At 35.7% G+C, this 17,394-nt stretch overlaps 1 protein-coding gene across 5 annotated transcripts in view; it reads right to left on the bottom strand.

Annotated features, from left to right (window-relative positions):
• The window catches only part of LOC135203008 (guanine nucleotide-binding protein G(q) subunit alpha), a 39,152-nt gene that overhangs the window by 19,550 nt on the left and 2,208 nt on the right, over positions 1-17,394 (bottom strand). For 3 of the 5 annotated variants that reach the window (XM_064232566.1, XM_064232569.1, XM_064232568.1), the window contains exons 2-4: positions 10,880-11,064; positions 4,713-4,867; positions 84-212 (exon numbers count right to left, since the gene is read on the bottom strand). In XM_064232566.1, the coding sequence (XP_064088636.1) occupies positions 84-212; positions 4,713-4,867; positions 10,880-11,064 (469 nt within the window). Of the gene's footprint in view, positions 1-83; positions 213-826; positions 956-4,712; positions 4,868-10,879; positions 11,065-17,394 lie in introns of all 5 variants that reach the window. The other 2 variants (XM_064232567.1, XM_064232570.1) reach the window with 1 other exon arrangement.

Raw genomic sequence — 17,394 nt, 5'->3', positions numbered from 1 at the left:
TGGCACTGGGGGTCTAGTAGCTACTCTGTATTGATCAACAGGGGAGGAGGAGGGCCTCTAAAGCCAAGATGATTTTCTGATACCTAAAGATGATTGAGTCCAGATCAAAGGGATACTCAATAATCCCAGTGGTTGGTACTCGAGCCCTAAGAATATCCTGCTCGGTCGGTAAGAAGTCCGATGAAATGATACGTTCCAAATCATCAAGATAACTGCAAGAGAAAAATAAGTGGTCTTTGTCGGTGTTCTCTTAAGTGTTGACGATGATGGTGATGATGACAATGACCGGAAAAATTATGGAAGAAAAAATAAAAGCATTGATGACAATTTGTGAACCTTGCTGATGCCTTATGTAAAAGATATTTTGACCAAATTGATTTAATTATTTCAAATGTTACTAAGCAATTTTGTTTCAAATTATTAATTTTGATCAGGTAGTAAGGGCTTTAAAAATTATTTTGGTGAAACCCTTATGATTTCCACTAGAAATTACCACTGGGGACAAAAATTCTTGACACTGTCAAATTGCATTCCTGGTTTCAAGTCATGAAAGTGACTTTTTACCAGAGCCAAAGTCGACCTGAAACCAAACATAACCAAGCATGCAATCGTTAGTATGTAACTGCAAACAAATGGCTGTTATGAAAACCTCAAAACTGTTAGGTCCATTTTAACAGTGAAAAAAAAATGACTTCAAGATAAGTAAAGAGATCAACAAGGTACCACAGAGATAGAAAGACATTAGTGATGAGCTTGCACTACGACCAATACTACCTACCAACCCAGGTGCGTCATATCCGTAACAAGCTTTCCAGCAGAAACATACCTAAATCTGATTTCTTCTAGGTCAAAGGGATACTCTATAATTCCTGTTGTAGGGGCTCTCACTCTGAGAATATCTTGTACTGTGCATACATAGTCCTCGGCAGCTATGCGGTCTAAGTCTGTTAAATAGCTGTTGGGGTACAGAGATAGTACAGTGTTGGAGGATAAAATAGCAATACAAACTACAGGATATACAACAAAGTACAAATGTAAATACTGCGCACTAGAAATACAAAAGTAAAGCTATGAAATTAACAGATGAAAGTAAATGGAAATATTTCAACATCGTCTGAAAAATGTACATCAAATACAGTACAGTACTCCCTTTGTATGGCGGGGTCCCAATAACATACGGTCCAACATACAAATATGGGCTTAAGATGGATCAAACAAGGGAAAATCTCAACATTCCACCACATTCCCTTGTCAAATGGAATATAACAAATCTACTGGGTCTATTTCACCTTCCATAAAGCTAAACTCTGCACTTAGACTCTGAGATTTACTGAATTGAGTGTCACAAAACCTGTAATAATATACAGTATGCTACTTCATAAAAACTAATGTGCTTCCAAATGGAAAGGATGCCCATGTCCTGAACACTTCCAGTCAAGTTTGCTTCCGAAACAGATTTTCCAAATACCTGTATCCTTGTTTATGAAAATGTTTAACGAAAATAAAACAGTGACATTGATGATGTATTTAAATATTGATGTTTAAATGTTTTTCTTAAAATACAGCTACCACAAATTAACTCTAAGTATGATGAGTTCAGATGCCACATTTCTCTTCTCAATCAATATGAGATCCACTTCAGGAGTGCTATTTGCTCTTTTTGTAGCTTGGGCTATTCATGCTTTTGGAACCATATAATTCTCTATCTTCAATTTTAAGCAGTAAAAAGGTGTCATTATTTTCATGCTTTAAATATACAGTATATCAAAGTTCAAGTGCAGCAGTTTTATACTTTAAAGTTGCTAATAATTCTGATAGTTCTAAATATCCTGCCTAAGAGATATATGATACTGACTTGTTCCCTCTCCATTTGCAAAACTTATTCCACTTAAGACTCACACCCTACTTTCAAGTTTCAAAAAACTAGTGACTGAAATTATTTTTCTTCTGAAAACCAGCGTCAAACCTGCACGATAAATACCGGTTTGCTTCGTCCTTCTATTAAAACAAAATCCTAAAAATTTGTAACCTACATCAAAATCTAGTAGGCAATTAATTGATGAATTCGATACCTTTTCCCATTTAGGCTGATGAAAAAAAAAAAGGGGATAGTAGTTCTAACATAGCTAAGTTTAATTTCTTTTAATCCTAACTTCCAATCACAAATAAGCACAAAACCTAAACCTCAATTGAATCTTGCATTCTGAACATTCCTGAGCACTGTTTCTCAAAATCACCAATAAAAAGGCTAGAGAAAAAATCCATTACAACTTAGGGAAAGATATTAACATTAACAGCACTTCATATGGGATACTTAAAAAGCAATGAGATACCAATAAAAACCAATAAATCTGGACATGACATTCAGGGACAGTTCCGAGCTAGCGTACACGTTAATTTGAGAAACAAGAAACAGAGGCATCTCTAGTAAAATGTCTTCTTCACTAGCTTTGTCGATTAAGTCTGGTACAGCAAAACAAGGAAAATTCTCATCATGCATGTAAATACATCAATACAGACACATAACAGTTAAAAGGTTTTTAACTGGGATAAAAAATTTCAAGTTAAAAGCAAAACAGGAGGAAGGTCCAGATTCATCTTAGAACATGAAATGCTACTCCTGTATTCCACTGAATTCAAAACTAGCTGCCATTGTAGCAAACCTATACTTAAATTATCTAATATATTTCCCCACTGCAATACCTAAGTGTCTCCTCAGACAAACCTAACACTCACTCCATCTTGCACACACAGAACATAAAGAAAACATAAAGAAGAAACAAAAAACGCACATGCATTAGGCTACATATCTTTGGGTTCCCTACTTTCGTATTTAAAACAAATTAAATAAGAAAACATAAAATAATGAACTGTAAGTGAAATATTTACCTGTTCTTGTACATTTTTGCATCACCGCGTGGCCCCCAAGATATACTCAACTACAATAGCAATGATTCAATTTATAATACAATATATACATGGCCAAATCTAACCTATTAGGGCAACTAAGGGGCTCTTACATAACATCTTTGGATACAAATGCAAAGAGAGCTTCAGTGTATGTACTGTATTTACAACCAAAAGCATCCAAGCATAAATTTCCTGTTTTTCTTTTTTACTAAGCTGACCTTCAAGAAACTCACTCAAGGGGAGTGTCCAGCATGAACTTCTGCAATGTTTCAACCTAACCTTCTATGTTTTCAAAGTGAGGGATGTCTTGGAACCATAAGAAGGTAGGACAAATTTAAAGTAAAGAAACAGTTACCTACACCATACTCTTTCCCCAAGATATAATGCATTGTGAAATGAGAATGCTACTCAGAGTTCTTTGCAGTTTCCCATCAGCCCCAGTTGCATGCTTTCTGATTTTGACTTTTCATCCAATTCTTTGGTGACTAAACTGAACATTGCTCTTATGGGAGGTTTCAAGAATTTGCCCTAAAACACGGGGAGGGAAAAACAATCAGCAATAAGATGTAGCAGGGCATGAGGTACCTAAGGGATTATAATGAAAGTGGAAAATCACAAAGTGCTGTAGCTGAGGGATGAAGGGACAGGAGAGCGCAGGGACCTTTAGTACTGCCTACAGTGCACACCACACAGCCTACAAAATACTACCACCAAAATGGGACGAGAAGTGAAACATGACCAAAATCTGTACTCATAATACGTAACGCCAAATTGGAATAACATTTACTCCACCCAAAGTCATTACCATTTGGAAAAAACATACACAAACTTCAAGTTCAAAATTCTTAAAACCCTAACATGATGGCAACCTGATAATATTTGGTAAATGGACAAAATATGACAGGCTATTAATCAGGAAAGTTCAAAATACAAAGCAGCTAAAAGATTATATTAATTTTTGCATAAAATAAAGAGATCCTATTGTAAAAAGTTGCATAACAATTAAATAGTGTGTGTGTGTGTGTTTGCAGGACTCTCCCCTAGAGTTTGCTTCAAGAACTTTGCCTTCATTGTTGCGATCAACTTGACTGCATTCACCTCTGGGAATCCCTCAGACTCCCAAGGAGTATAACTTACCACAAACCTACTTCTTACAATGCCCAAGATGATGAGATGTTTCCCTTAATTTCAGTACAACAAGTCCTTTGATATGAAATACCAAAATTTCTTATTCTATCTTGATGACGCAGGTCTTAGGGATGTGGGATTTGAAATCCCAAGTGCACTATACTAGAAATTCAAGAAAGCTAAACTGTGCTGACCAATATAAATGAGATTAACAACCATGTTTGACAATGTTCCTAGAGGAGAAAAAAGCATTAAAGAATGGGACAAGCACTTTGTACCTCTTCTTCACCTTAAATTACCCAATGAAAAATTTACCAAAAACTGTTCTAGAAAAAGACACAAATTATACCTGGAAAAGAATTTATATTATTAACCAGAACAAATTCTCGCCATCTTTCCTAGCCGTTACAAGTAACAGATTAACCAAGTACTTTACTTTATGAATTTTCAGTACGAGAGGGCACGAGATCATGAATTAAGTGATGTAGGGTACTAGTTTACCAATAAAAATAGTAGAGTACCTAAAACTTTACCAAAGCTCTCAAATTTAGTGAAACCAATCCAGTTTTTTTTAAAGCAAATTAATTTCATATAAGGAAAAAATTTCTTTTACTTTTCAAAGTATTTTAAATTATCACATAAGCACATAAGAATATATCTAAGGTCACACATACTATTTTGCAGAATCTGTAAGTTGGTATTCTCTACGGCGGTCATAGCAGTGCTGAATGCCTGTGTCTTGCCATAATGATTTCATTGCCGTGACGTAGGGCTCTTCAAAAGTAGTAACGGATTCGTAGTCTACGGCACGTACTAAATCTGCATGTTCCTGTTGACAAAATAAAAAATCAGAATGACACATAGACACTACAGTGATATTACAGGGAACAAAAGTGGAAACATACAATAGCAGCTGTAATATATTTTTAATCAAAAGTTACCCAGACCTCAGTAAATGCCATTGAATAAACACTAACTTTCAATACCCCGATCTGATCTATTATATCTCAATAGAGAAGAGCAATCAGTTGAAAAATGTAGCCAATATAAAAGCGGCAGACTGCTGGCCGACGCTAAGGCATTAATGACTGAGAAGGAAACTTGGACCCACTGGATTTTTTTTTTTTTTTTTGTTTTTTTAAATAAAGTGAAATCAAGTAGGAAGTGGATGGAAGGAACTTGCCAATAATCTTGACTTGCTAGGCAACTGTAATATCACAATGTTTAAAGATGCTGTACATCTTAATCACTACAAAAATGTTGAGGCAGTTTCAACTTTGGTATCAAGAATAACTATGTAATTCATATTTTAGGAAATTCAGCTTTTACCCATTTCCTTTTGGGCCCCAGAACACTTTGCAAGACTCACATTTAAGAGAGGTAGAGTCAATTACCATTGTATACTGCATCACCCACCTCAACATAAAGAACACATAATGTAGTACCATGTCCACCATTGCAGTCTGTTTGCCAAAAGACAACTGGTCAAAAGACAATTCTTCTAAAACAATCAGTTGAATGATCAACTGGTTGAACTGATAAGAAGTATAACGACAATAAGTCGAAAAACTAGGTATTAAATGCTTATAATGAAAACGAATGGATTATAAATTTGTTTAATTTTGATAACACAAAGAAAAATGCTTAAAACAAAATAGCATTACGTATTTTATTAATGTCTTTCACTTTAATAATACAAAGAACAAAGGCCCCTTTCAGTAAATTTAAGGCATGAAGGAATTTTAAACATGAATATTTTAACTGAAGTGGTTTCAGGAAATTTAAGCCTTCATCTCTGAAGTAATTGCACACAAGTATTTTCAAACTCTCATTTACTAGAACATAAGTACTATTGTTTTTTCTAGAAATATTCATTCTCATTACTGCAAGTTACACTAATATTTCATTACTTGCTGCTGCTGCTGCTTCTTTACCACTGTTATCCCTACACTAAGGAGTTGGTTGCCTGATGTGCCTTTCCTTACAACATCAGGCACGGTTTATTATTTGGCAAAGCGGATTTTACGACCGCATGCCCTTGCTGTCATCAACCACAGTTATTGGTGGTGAGCCTCACCCCTTTGACTAAAAAGTCCACCTGCAAGGCAGCAATTTCCACAATTATTGGTGGTGGTCCTAGCCTTTTACTAAAAAGTAAGACTGCAAAGCACAATTTTCCACAGTTATTGGCAGTGGGCCTAGCCTTTTACTAAAAAATAACACTACAAGGCAGCAGCTGTCCTTTTAGTCGCCTTTTACGACACACAGGACCTACAGTGGTAGTCTTTACTTACTTGTTTCTTTCAAATTGTTCTAAGTAATTTGGGAATCATCAGATGTTTCACCGAAACGCATTTATTAAGAGCATTGTTCACTGAAACACATTTATTAAGAGCATCGTTCACCGAAACGCGTTTATTAAGAGCATTGTTGAAAAAAAAAAAAAAAAATTGAGCCTTTTCAACTAATTGTCCTTTCTGTTTGTATTCTGACTTCAACTAATTGTCCTTTCTGTTTGTATTCTGACTAGTTGTCAGTCAGCTTCAAACATATTTCAACCAGTTATCTTTCGGCAAATAGTCTGGCTACTTAGGTGTACCTCGTCATACTTCTGCAGTACTCCACAGACAAGAGTAAAACACGCCCTTGATCTAAGTCCTTCAAAACATCAGCCACACTTCAAGCATTGATTCTAAATAATCTAACTAGAAACCACTCAAATAAATAATTGGTATTACAAAACCAATGTAAATACCCATTATTCATCAAGCGAGTTATGTCAAAATTTTTCTTTTACTACATTGGATGACTTTCCATTCTCTACTATTTACGTACTTTCCAACTAAAAACCCCATCTAGTCCAAGTCCTCATCTGCACCCTTCCCCAACCTTCATCAGTAACTCTGCATTACCATTTCTATGTCAGATTTCCATCTGTACTCTTTCACTTCAAGAATTGCTCAAAGGAACAATTGAGAGTTCCTTTCATATAGATAACATACCCAATGCTCAAAGTTGTTCAACTATAAATGAAAAAATACCTACAAGCGCCTAAAAGCAATACCTGGTATGTTAAAACATCAAAATTCTATGTGTAATGCTGAGAAACCACTAAAAGTACCATGTAAGGGAGAACTATAAAGGTTATACATAACAGCCAAAACCACCCTAACTTGACGTCAGTGGGATGAGGAAGGTGTGGCCTTAATAGAATTGTCTGTGGCAGCTTACTCCAGATTACCACGTGAGGTTTCTTGGTGCTTATGTCAGCAAAGGCCAGCATAGATACTCTTCCTGATGTTGCATACTTCCTCTTGGATAGATACAAAGGAAATGCGCCTTCAAATGCGATAAAGCAGCTCAGCATGGATGCTACTATGTCAATGTTTGTGGTTTATATGTATCAAAAATAAATCCTGGCTCTTAGCTTGTACCAGTTTGAATTGAATTAAATACAAAATTTAGGCCAAAGGCAAAGAATGAGACCCTATAACGGTCATTAACTGCTGAAACATAACTTGACAGTAAAAAGTTTGAAAGGTGTAACAGGAGGAAAACCTTGCAGCTGCACTATGAATCAATTCTTAAGAGGGTGGAAACTAAGATGGAATTAAATTGATTTGAATTGTATAAAGAATTTAGGCCAAAGGTCATGCACTGGGACCCATGAGGTCATTCAGTGCTGAATTTAAGAGAATACAAAAGTAAGATTGAAGAGAGAAAATATATGAAAGAAGGTTCAGTAAAAGGACCATAAGGGGTTGCAGCTATGGGCAGAACGCATACTGTTTAGAATCTTAAGTAATGCCTACTGACGGCACTATCCACCTATGGGGATTTACCAGTTTGACACAAGAATAAAATGCCACCTGTCTAGGATTTGCAGATGATTATCCCCAAGCTTTCAAGATCATTATGTGAAAGTAATACATTGTAATATAAAAACCAACAGAATAATTCTAGGTACACTTCAATGGATGACACCCAAGGATGTCTTTTTGAGAACAACTTGAAGTATTTAAAAAATTCTGGTACGACATTCCCTATCTGCTGGGAATTATGGCTGGGAGTTCTAATAGTTAATGTTATTATCATGAACATCACACTCATAACAACCTCAACACATGAGTAGGAAGAGGAGCGATACCATGTCTGTGGCAGCTTCTGTGATAATCAAATAGGAAGAATAAATTTCTGTGAACACAAGGAGGGAACCAACAACATAAGAGGAAGCCAAGAAAGTGTGGTCAACAGAATTAGGTTAAGTGATAATCAGGTCTACCTCCAATTGACCAGTATCCATCACTTGCATTCCATTCCCCCCCCACCCCCCACCCCAAAAAAAAAAAAAAATTAAGACCTGCTTGTCCAGTTACCTAAAGCTTCTATTTTCATGAAGATCATCTTCAAAACTGAAGTGCTACTACACTGAACAAATCCAAAATTTCATGCTACTGATTCAAACACTGCATAAAAATTAAAGTTTCAAAAGATGCAAGAAAATAGGCCAACATACAATTGGAAACTGTGCACAAGCAAATGTCTGAAAGCAAAGTCAGGCTGTTTGCCAATGGCTGCAGACAGCTTGCTAACAAAGATTACTATCCAGACCTCAGTCATGTTCAGCATTTTACATTACACACTCGGTGAAAAAGCAGAAATGCTTATGCAAAAGGAGAGAGGCATATTTCTAAGGGAGGAATATTTCATAGTAGCACTTTCTTATACAATAGCCTTTTCACATGGCATTATAGAGGAGAAAAATTTGTAAACATTGTTTGAAAAGAGTTGACAATTTGTAAACTGATCATAAAATATCATTTGTTTGGGAACATTGTCTCCTGGTGTAGACAAGACTGAAGAAATAAAACAGCACCATCAGCCTAAAGAATAAAACAGCAAATTACCGCATACCATTCTCAGTTATAATGTGAGCGAATCCCTTTAAAGCACTATGAACATCCCAATGCTACAAACACATGTGCAGCAGGTATATATACTGTAATGCCAGAAAATCATTGGCCAGTTTTTCAGTTCCACACAAATGTGTACAGTTCTCATACTGATAATGATGACTATGAATGACAAATGAACACTTAATGCACTCCAAGCCTGAAAGATTGACAGTTGCTATTTCATGAATCTTGCTACAAATGGAATAGGACTTCATATCTCTTAGTGTTGTCATAAATTATCTCTGGAAACTAATCCTCAGAGAGCAGAGTATTGTTTCAATTCCTCCTCTCTTATTGCTTAATACCTTGTCTTCTCAATATCTTATGTTCAATGACAAAAAGCTGGCTCAGTGAAATATTCTTTCCCTCTGCTGCCAAGTTACATTAACATTTCTGTTTTTCATTACTACTACAACTTTCCCTCTTACAATCAGTGAGTCTGTCACTTCTTCCGAGTTAATGGCTATTGTTTTTTCTCGATTTGATCTGGCTTGGGGTAAATAAAGGCATTAAGTTAACAATTTCATTCGTGGCTATAGATAAAAAGGAAGAAATACAGCTTCCAGTAGAAGCATTTAGAATATATTTCATCAAGTAAAGTCAATTTACTACAGTGGTTAAGTCCATGGATGCAATGCCATAACTGTCCATTTCCCAAGTTTGAGATCTTTTTCACACAAGATACACAAGCAACAGTTATTCTCACATCAAAAAGATGTACTACAACCTTCCCTTTGCACCATGCCTACATATCCCTAAATTTTCATATGAATCACTGAATAGAACATATACAAGTATGTGAAAAGAGAGAAAATATGTTCATGTACTTGATAAATAAATAACTTTTCTATTAAGATCATTAGCCCGACAATAGTAATGATGAATGACATTTGCTTGATTACTGTATATTACACTACGTCCAAACTGCCTTGTGTCAAGTCGAGGGGCATTATGAAGGATACAGATAAAAATTAAGTACTATACAATGGTTAAATAAACAACCAAACCAGCTGCAGTCATTATGAAACCTAAACTGACATCAAAGAGAGCAATTAACTAATCTCTCAAATTCCTGAAAGTGTCTCCTCTTCCAGCCCAAAACACTATTTTTTGGATTTTAAGATACAACATTGTGAAAAGCAATCAACTTTTATTGAAATGTTGTTATTTCTATGAGGATGTAGGCTGTTTTCATACCTGTAACTTGTTTGGCTCTCTCTTCCAAAACCAGGTCATGCTTCAAACAAGCTCAGGTCAGAGAATGATTAGTCAGCCTAATACCATTGTGCTGTTTATTCAAGTATCATTCCTTATCTTTCAGTAACCATGGAACAGGGTAGCCTACTTTCTGTACCTGAAGGTCTTTTAACCTTGATCCATAATGTTCATGTAATACACAGTATGTGGCATTTTAAATTGAATCGCCAGTCTACCTTTCATGGCTTCCAAGGAAAATAATTTATCTGGCATTCTTGTTCTTTTAATGACCCAAAGTTTTTACACAAGCTATATGTTAACTTATCAGAAAAAGTAGAAACAAAACATAAATTTTGGAAAGAAATCTACCCCATCCATGAAAAAAAAAAAAACCTTTATTTTAACTAACCACAACACAAAGCAATCTGAAAAAATTACTAAAAACTCATTACTGTAAGACAGCAAGGGATATCAGTTGGCCTATACTTACACTGCGAAAGAAAGGAAGGCTCTCTGCAACACATTTACCTTGAAGAATAACTACTAATCTGCTGAGGTGACACATGGGTCCTTCCTGTTCCCACAGTACACTTTATAATGGAAACAATTCTGATCCATCTTCAAAATCCTTTAACAGAATAATTGCTCTGTACTGAATAACTGATAAATAAAAAGCTGACAATACTTACACTATTGACTGAATCCCCATACGATATTTGGAGGAGATCCATAGCCCTAATCATGGACTGCATGGCCATGAAGATGTTCTGGAAGACCAGCTTGATGAAACCGCGCTTGTCTTCATCGCTGTAACCTGCGCCATGGATAATACGCATCTGTTTGATGAATGTAGACTTCCCCGATTCACCAGTACCTACGAGAGAAGAGAATAGATTACATGCTTGGCTCAACAGAGGGGAAGTACTTGAATAGATGGACTTGCAAAAACCCACATTCACATTGAAATTTTAAGGTAAACATTTAACAGGAGAAAATGAGGAGGAAAATAAATATTGTAACTACTAGTCAAACACTTGTTTCTTTATTCATTTCTAAGAGTATGGTATGCTTGAATTTTCACTTTTCCCAGAAAATAAAAATACTCCTGTCAAGACACGATGGGTGACCATCTATAAAAATATACCGTTAGTTACTAGTCATCATATACATATTACCTATCCTTGTTCCATATGGATTAATGTACACTAAACTAGTTCATTTAAATCTAATCATCTTATTGTACTTTTATTCATGATCACTCAGAACAGCAGGGTATTGTCAACTGTAAATATTCAACTAGAACCCCGGAGAACTCACAGCACCTGTCCCACTTGTAGCCATAGAAAACTTTATACATATGACAAAAAACAATATCCACAGGTGTCAAGAAAATACATTCCACTATAATAGCATTCACATACCCCAAACCATTTAGATAAGTGCACACACATATTTGCTAACTAAAGATAACAACAAAACTTTAAGAATTAAACATGTATAAAAATCTTCCCATACTTGTAACATAACTTATAAATTTTACAAACGTGAAAAAAAGACCCTAGCTTTCTTACGCGTTTTGGAAATATATGTGTACTAGACAGATCTCAACCCTAGTGCAATACAACCCAACCTACTATGTTGACTTAATTTTGTGCTACATAATCTACTGAATTATGTCCAATCCTGCACATTCTTAGACTTTAAAGTTTACACCTTCCCAGGGAAGCTGTGAGCTATCCTACAGTGCCATCATAATCCAATTATGTTACTTTCAGAGTTTAAGCTCATTTAGACCTTAAAACACTGCTTCTTTGTAGGGGAAAAGAGTACAGTGGACCCACAAAATCTTGGGGGATGTGTTCCAGAGGGCCCCTCTCCCAAAAGATAGAATCAGCAAGTACTTAGAACCCTCAATAAAAATGCTACTAACTGCCTATTTTTTTTGTTCAAACTCAAGAAAAACCTACTACAAATGCTTTTAGTACCTGTTTTTTTAAATAGTTTTATGACAAAAAGTGCATCTATAATCATGAAACTGATATGAAAAAACAGTAATTTGTGGATATTTGTCATAGAAAAATACCACGAATACACGAATTTCCCGTGAATAATGGGTAGATGCGGTCAACTGAGAAATCCGCAAATATGTGAGTCCGTGAATCTAGAGCATGAGAATGGGGGGGGTGTCCACAGTACTGTACTATTCTATCTGAAAAACTTCCTATATACATGTTGTTCCCAACGACATTCATAAACTTATCTGATCAAACCTTACAATTAAAAATGAATTGAACATCATCATTTGTGTTCGGATAGCTCTCACTAACTTTTAAAAGAAATTAGACATAATACAAGCAACCCATAACGGGTGCAGTATACATGGAACGTGAATAGAATATGGAATTTAGGCCAAAGGCCAAGCACTGGGACCTATGAGGTCATTCAGTGCTGAAAGAGAAATTGACATATTCATTAAGAAGATTTGAAAGGTGTCACTCAAGGAAAGCCTCGCAGATGCACTAAGAAAATTTTTTGAGAGGGTAGAAAGAGACATGAATGGAGGTACAATAAATGAAAAGAGGTTACAGCTCAGGACCGAAGGGACGCTACAAGGAATGTAGAAATAAAAGTATGAACATTTGGCAATACTTATAAATAACAGACTTCACAGATTTCACATAACAAACACTTATGTCAATTGTCAAAATAGGGTAGTGAAGTGAACAGACATAGTATATAAGAGTCTGTAACCAAGTCACTTAATATCTAGTATTCATATTTCAAGCTTATATAGCTTTAGAATAGGGCAATAAATTCAAGATCTTTTGATCTTTTTCATACATATAACACTGACAGTTAAAGGGAACTAGAGGAATTACTTCCACAAAATATTATTTCCAAAATGCCTTCTACAATGGCAGGATGGCAACGAGTACAAACACCTATTCTAAAGAGGAAAAAATGAGACGGGGAAAAAAGTGAACAAAACAGAAGAGCAACCTTCTAAATGTCCAATAAAGGAGACTGCATAACTTTTTTTTTTAAACTGACTCACACAAGTAATGCATCCTCAACACATTTTACAGGACCACTGAACTAGAATCAACTAAATTCGACAACCTTTTGGTATTAGAGAGGTTTGTGATTTCATATGACCAAGTGATTGATCTCCGGAAATTTGGAACACAACCAAGCACTGAAGTACTATCAGCTATCAATCAGAGATTTAGACAGAGAAAAGAGGGAGTTGGAGTGGTTGGCCAGCAAAATTAAATAAAGGAAGTGGAGTGGAGATAAAGTGAAAGACTAAGATGTGAGTGAAGCTAGGGGCTGAACGAAAAAAAAAAAACAGTAACACCTACAACACTAATCCCCGACAGGCATGATATCATTTAGATTGACAATGAGTATTTTATATGCTGAGTGAATGGTGAGCCACAAACTTCCCTTCCTCCTGAGTTTAAGACTGTGGCTTGGTGGTCTTGGTCAAACTGCTTCATAATTATACAGCAATTTGCAATTCTTAATTCAGAACCTTCTTTCCTGACCTTGACCAAACCACCTGCATACTCATCACTCTTTTCACCTGTTGCCTCTTCCATAATCCCTTTCATCAATAGGTCTCCCAAACTAAAAATATAATAAATAAAAATGCTCACTGTTGCCCCTAACCGCCCTTTTTTTAAATGGACCTGCAATTATTTTTGACAAATCAATTTTGGGCAATGGTTTTTACCCGTCAATTTAAATTCAGCATTTCCTGATTCAGTCCAATTCCATATTTTACTGACTTTAAGAAGTAGTATTTACTTTTTCATAGTAACTTTTTTTTTTAGCATAATGTGCTGCAGTAGTATTCTGAATGGGTAATAGGTTTGTACTATTGAATGGTACCATAAATTTTCAATTTTGACAAAGAAGGGCCACTCAGTGTGCAAGCAATACTACGGCTTACACTTATACTCTGCTTTTTTCCATCTGTCCATCCGCCTGTGGTGTTTTCGCATGGTAACACTGCGTCCCGGGCTTTAAATAATTACGCTATGTATAAGTTTTAGGTAATTAAAAGGATATCTGGGTGTACATTTGGAACTGAAAAGTGTTTTAATAAAAATTACACCGTTAATATTTGAAATAGGATATTATCATCATTGTTGAATGTAACTATCTAAAGCCCGGGACGCAGTGTTACCATACGCAAACTACACAGGCGGATGGACAGATGGAAAAAAACAGAGTATAGTCTCATACATTGAATGATTTTAAGCATTCATCTTCATAAAACTTTTTAATGTCAAAACATTCCCTTCATGGTATCATAACATGATCTGACTTCTCTCCTACTGTTATCTACGGTTCATGAATTTTCATCCAGTCTAAGTCTCCATCCATAACCTTATTCAATGGTTGTCAGGGCCACCCTTCTGGTTTTCATACTGATACTTCCTAATTTACTACTTTTCAGGCCAACTGTTCCTCATCCCTTATCCTTGTACATTATGTCCATTGCATTTAAATCTCTAAGATCTCAACCTATTTCACAGGAGTAATTCATTGTGAAGAGAACAAATATAAAATGTTTTGATGTTTTGAGAGAGAGAGAGAGAGAGAGAGAGAGAGAGAGAGAGAGAGAGAGAGAGAGAGAGAGAGAGAGAGAGAGAGAGAGAGAATGGAATTTTGGTCAATTGCCAAGCGCAGGGACCTATGAGGTCATTCAGTGCAGAAACAGACCCTGGCAGTAGAAAGGTTTGAAAGGTGTAACAGGAAGAAAACCTCGCAATTGTTAAGAGATGGTGCAAAGATGGAAGAAAAAATAAAAATAACGGAGGTACTGTAAAAGGAATGAAAGAGCTTGCAGCTAGGGGTAGAAGGGACGCTGCAAAGAGCCTTAAGTAATGCTTAGAGTGCACCGCATGAGGTGAACTGGCGGCACTATCCCTGTACGGAATGTGTGATATATGTGTATATATATGAAATGTGGCACATCCTATACAACTATCATACAAATTCCTTTAGATAAAGAGGATGGACAGATGCTGCTGTGGTAATTAGACCAAAGACAACTCTAACTAACTACAATTTGGTATAATGGACCACGCCCCCTTTTACCAAACTCATCACAGCAACTCTTTGACAAGCAAAAACTTATTTAATCTAAATCACAAACAACCTTTTAGAAGCAGAATACATCTTTTAAATGACAATCTTTGACCTGCAATCTGTTGGGCATAAATCAAACACATCTCACAAGGAAAGAAATACAGATCACTGAACCCAAAAGGGTTAAAAGAAAGGATTAACAACAGAAATAATACTATATTTACAACTGTACTTGGAACTTGCACATGAATAATCATTCGTATGCTAAGGCTATGATTGTTAAATGAAAATTGCATGTACTGTAGTACCAAATTGTGCTTATAATTTTTAATAAGGCTACCGATTCAATTCCCGTTTTCATAGGACTGATCACTTTTTTGTGCTGTATTGCACATATTTAGATAATCTCTTAGTTGTAACTAAAGGATACCAAACAGGAGCCTTCAAATCCTGAAATCAGGTGACCATCTGAACTGCAACCATATGACTTGGATCATTTATTATCCACATAGTATTTCCAATATTGTGGTTCCTTTCATCACACACACAAGTCATTGCAATTTAATAAGTAGACGATCAAATACACAAATGCATTTTACTTTAAAGATGTAATCTTGCTCAAGCTTTGGTTAATATTTCATACCATTGCATATCATGATGCAATCTGTTTTGGAATATTCTACATCCACAAGATATTCCTCAAAAGTTTTCATAGCAATCTGACTGACTGACATGGTTCGGGTGTGTAATGAGAATGGGAAGGACCACCGAGTTAGACAAGTGGTTGCTATGGAAAAGGGAAGAGACAAAATCATGAAAAGGTGACACAGATAAGGGGTTGGGCCAGATGCTTACGTATTCAGACAGTGTGCATAATTAAGACAATGAAGAGAACTCTCAGCCTGTTACTACAAACCACGACCATGATTTCAAACTAAAATAATTTTTTATGTTGCTTATACTTTTCTGCACACTACTTTTTTCCAAATAAAAAAAATAAAGTAATAATATATATATATAAACCATATCAGACAACAACAAAAAAGTATAGAACTATACCTAGAACTATAACTTAGTTAAATATACTGGTGCATTTTGCAAATAAGCAACCCAAGGGACATTCTCAAAAGTTCAATTGGAATTAAATAAAATTTTTTTACTACAGTAATAATTAAAATGTACAAATTTACAGGTAGCCTACAACATGCCATAAACAGGATCCTAATACTTCACCTTACTTTCAACACACAAAAAAGGGGGTAATGGCCTTGTATGGCTTGTTCCTTAAGAATATTGGCTTACGTGCATTACGTAGGTAACGCTTAAGGAAACCATATACTACACCTCTTGAAAGAGGGGAGTTATACCATTGAGACAATGGACCCTGGGAGACAGCTTCGAAGGATAGACCACAAAAGGTCTGGCCTCAACCTCATTATTATTACCCAAGCCAAAATTGGGCTTCAAACTTCTTATGTGATTCAACCAAAGTAAGGAAAACTTCAGATCTCTAAATTATGGTCCAGACTGGACACATTCTCAACCTGAGCAGGTCATCATACTCTTAGCTTTTCAAGTGCTTCTCCAAAGGACTTGTTAGAAAAGCTAGACAGTCAAGAGGAAAGAGGCCAGCAAGTGAATGAAATACAAGGGCAAGAAAAGTTGCAATGCAGGTACAGGGATTGAAACCGAACCCTAATGCTTTCCTCCCATCAGGAGTATTTGTTTTATAAGTATTTACTTACAAGTGTGATATGAAAACAGAACAAGGTAAAGTTATGGAAATTAGAATGCCCAGTGTGAACATGACCAAATGGCCTTGAGGAGAAGCAGAAAAATGCAATGTATTTGGGCTGAAGGAATGCTACAAGAGGTGAACATCTTTATAATCTCTCATGAACAGATACTATTACCTAGCTTAGTTTTAAGGATTTAAAGCATATCTTATTCAGAGCTTCAGCTTTCTACATATTGAAAAATCTTAAAAAATCAAGATATTCTACAATTTGTTTCTTTATGTTAACCCCTTTTATTTTTTAAATTGTTTGCAAACAAAAATATCATGACCATCAAGACATTGAACAAAATAGGACTGGGCCAAAAG

Source organism: Macrobrachium nipponense, chromosome 33 (assembly GCF_015104395.2).
Source record: "Macrobrachium nipponense isolate FS-2020 chromosome 33, ASM1510439v2, whole genome shotgun sequence".
Classification (NCBI taxonomy): domain Eukaryota; kingdom Metazoa; phylum Arthropoda; class Malacostraca; order Decapoda; family Palaemonidae; genus Macrobrachium; species Macrobrachium nipponense.
This window is presented reverse-complemented; position numbering and strand designations above follow the sequence as displayed.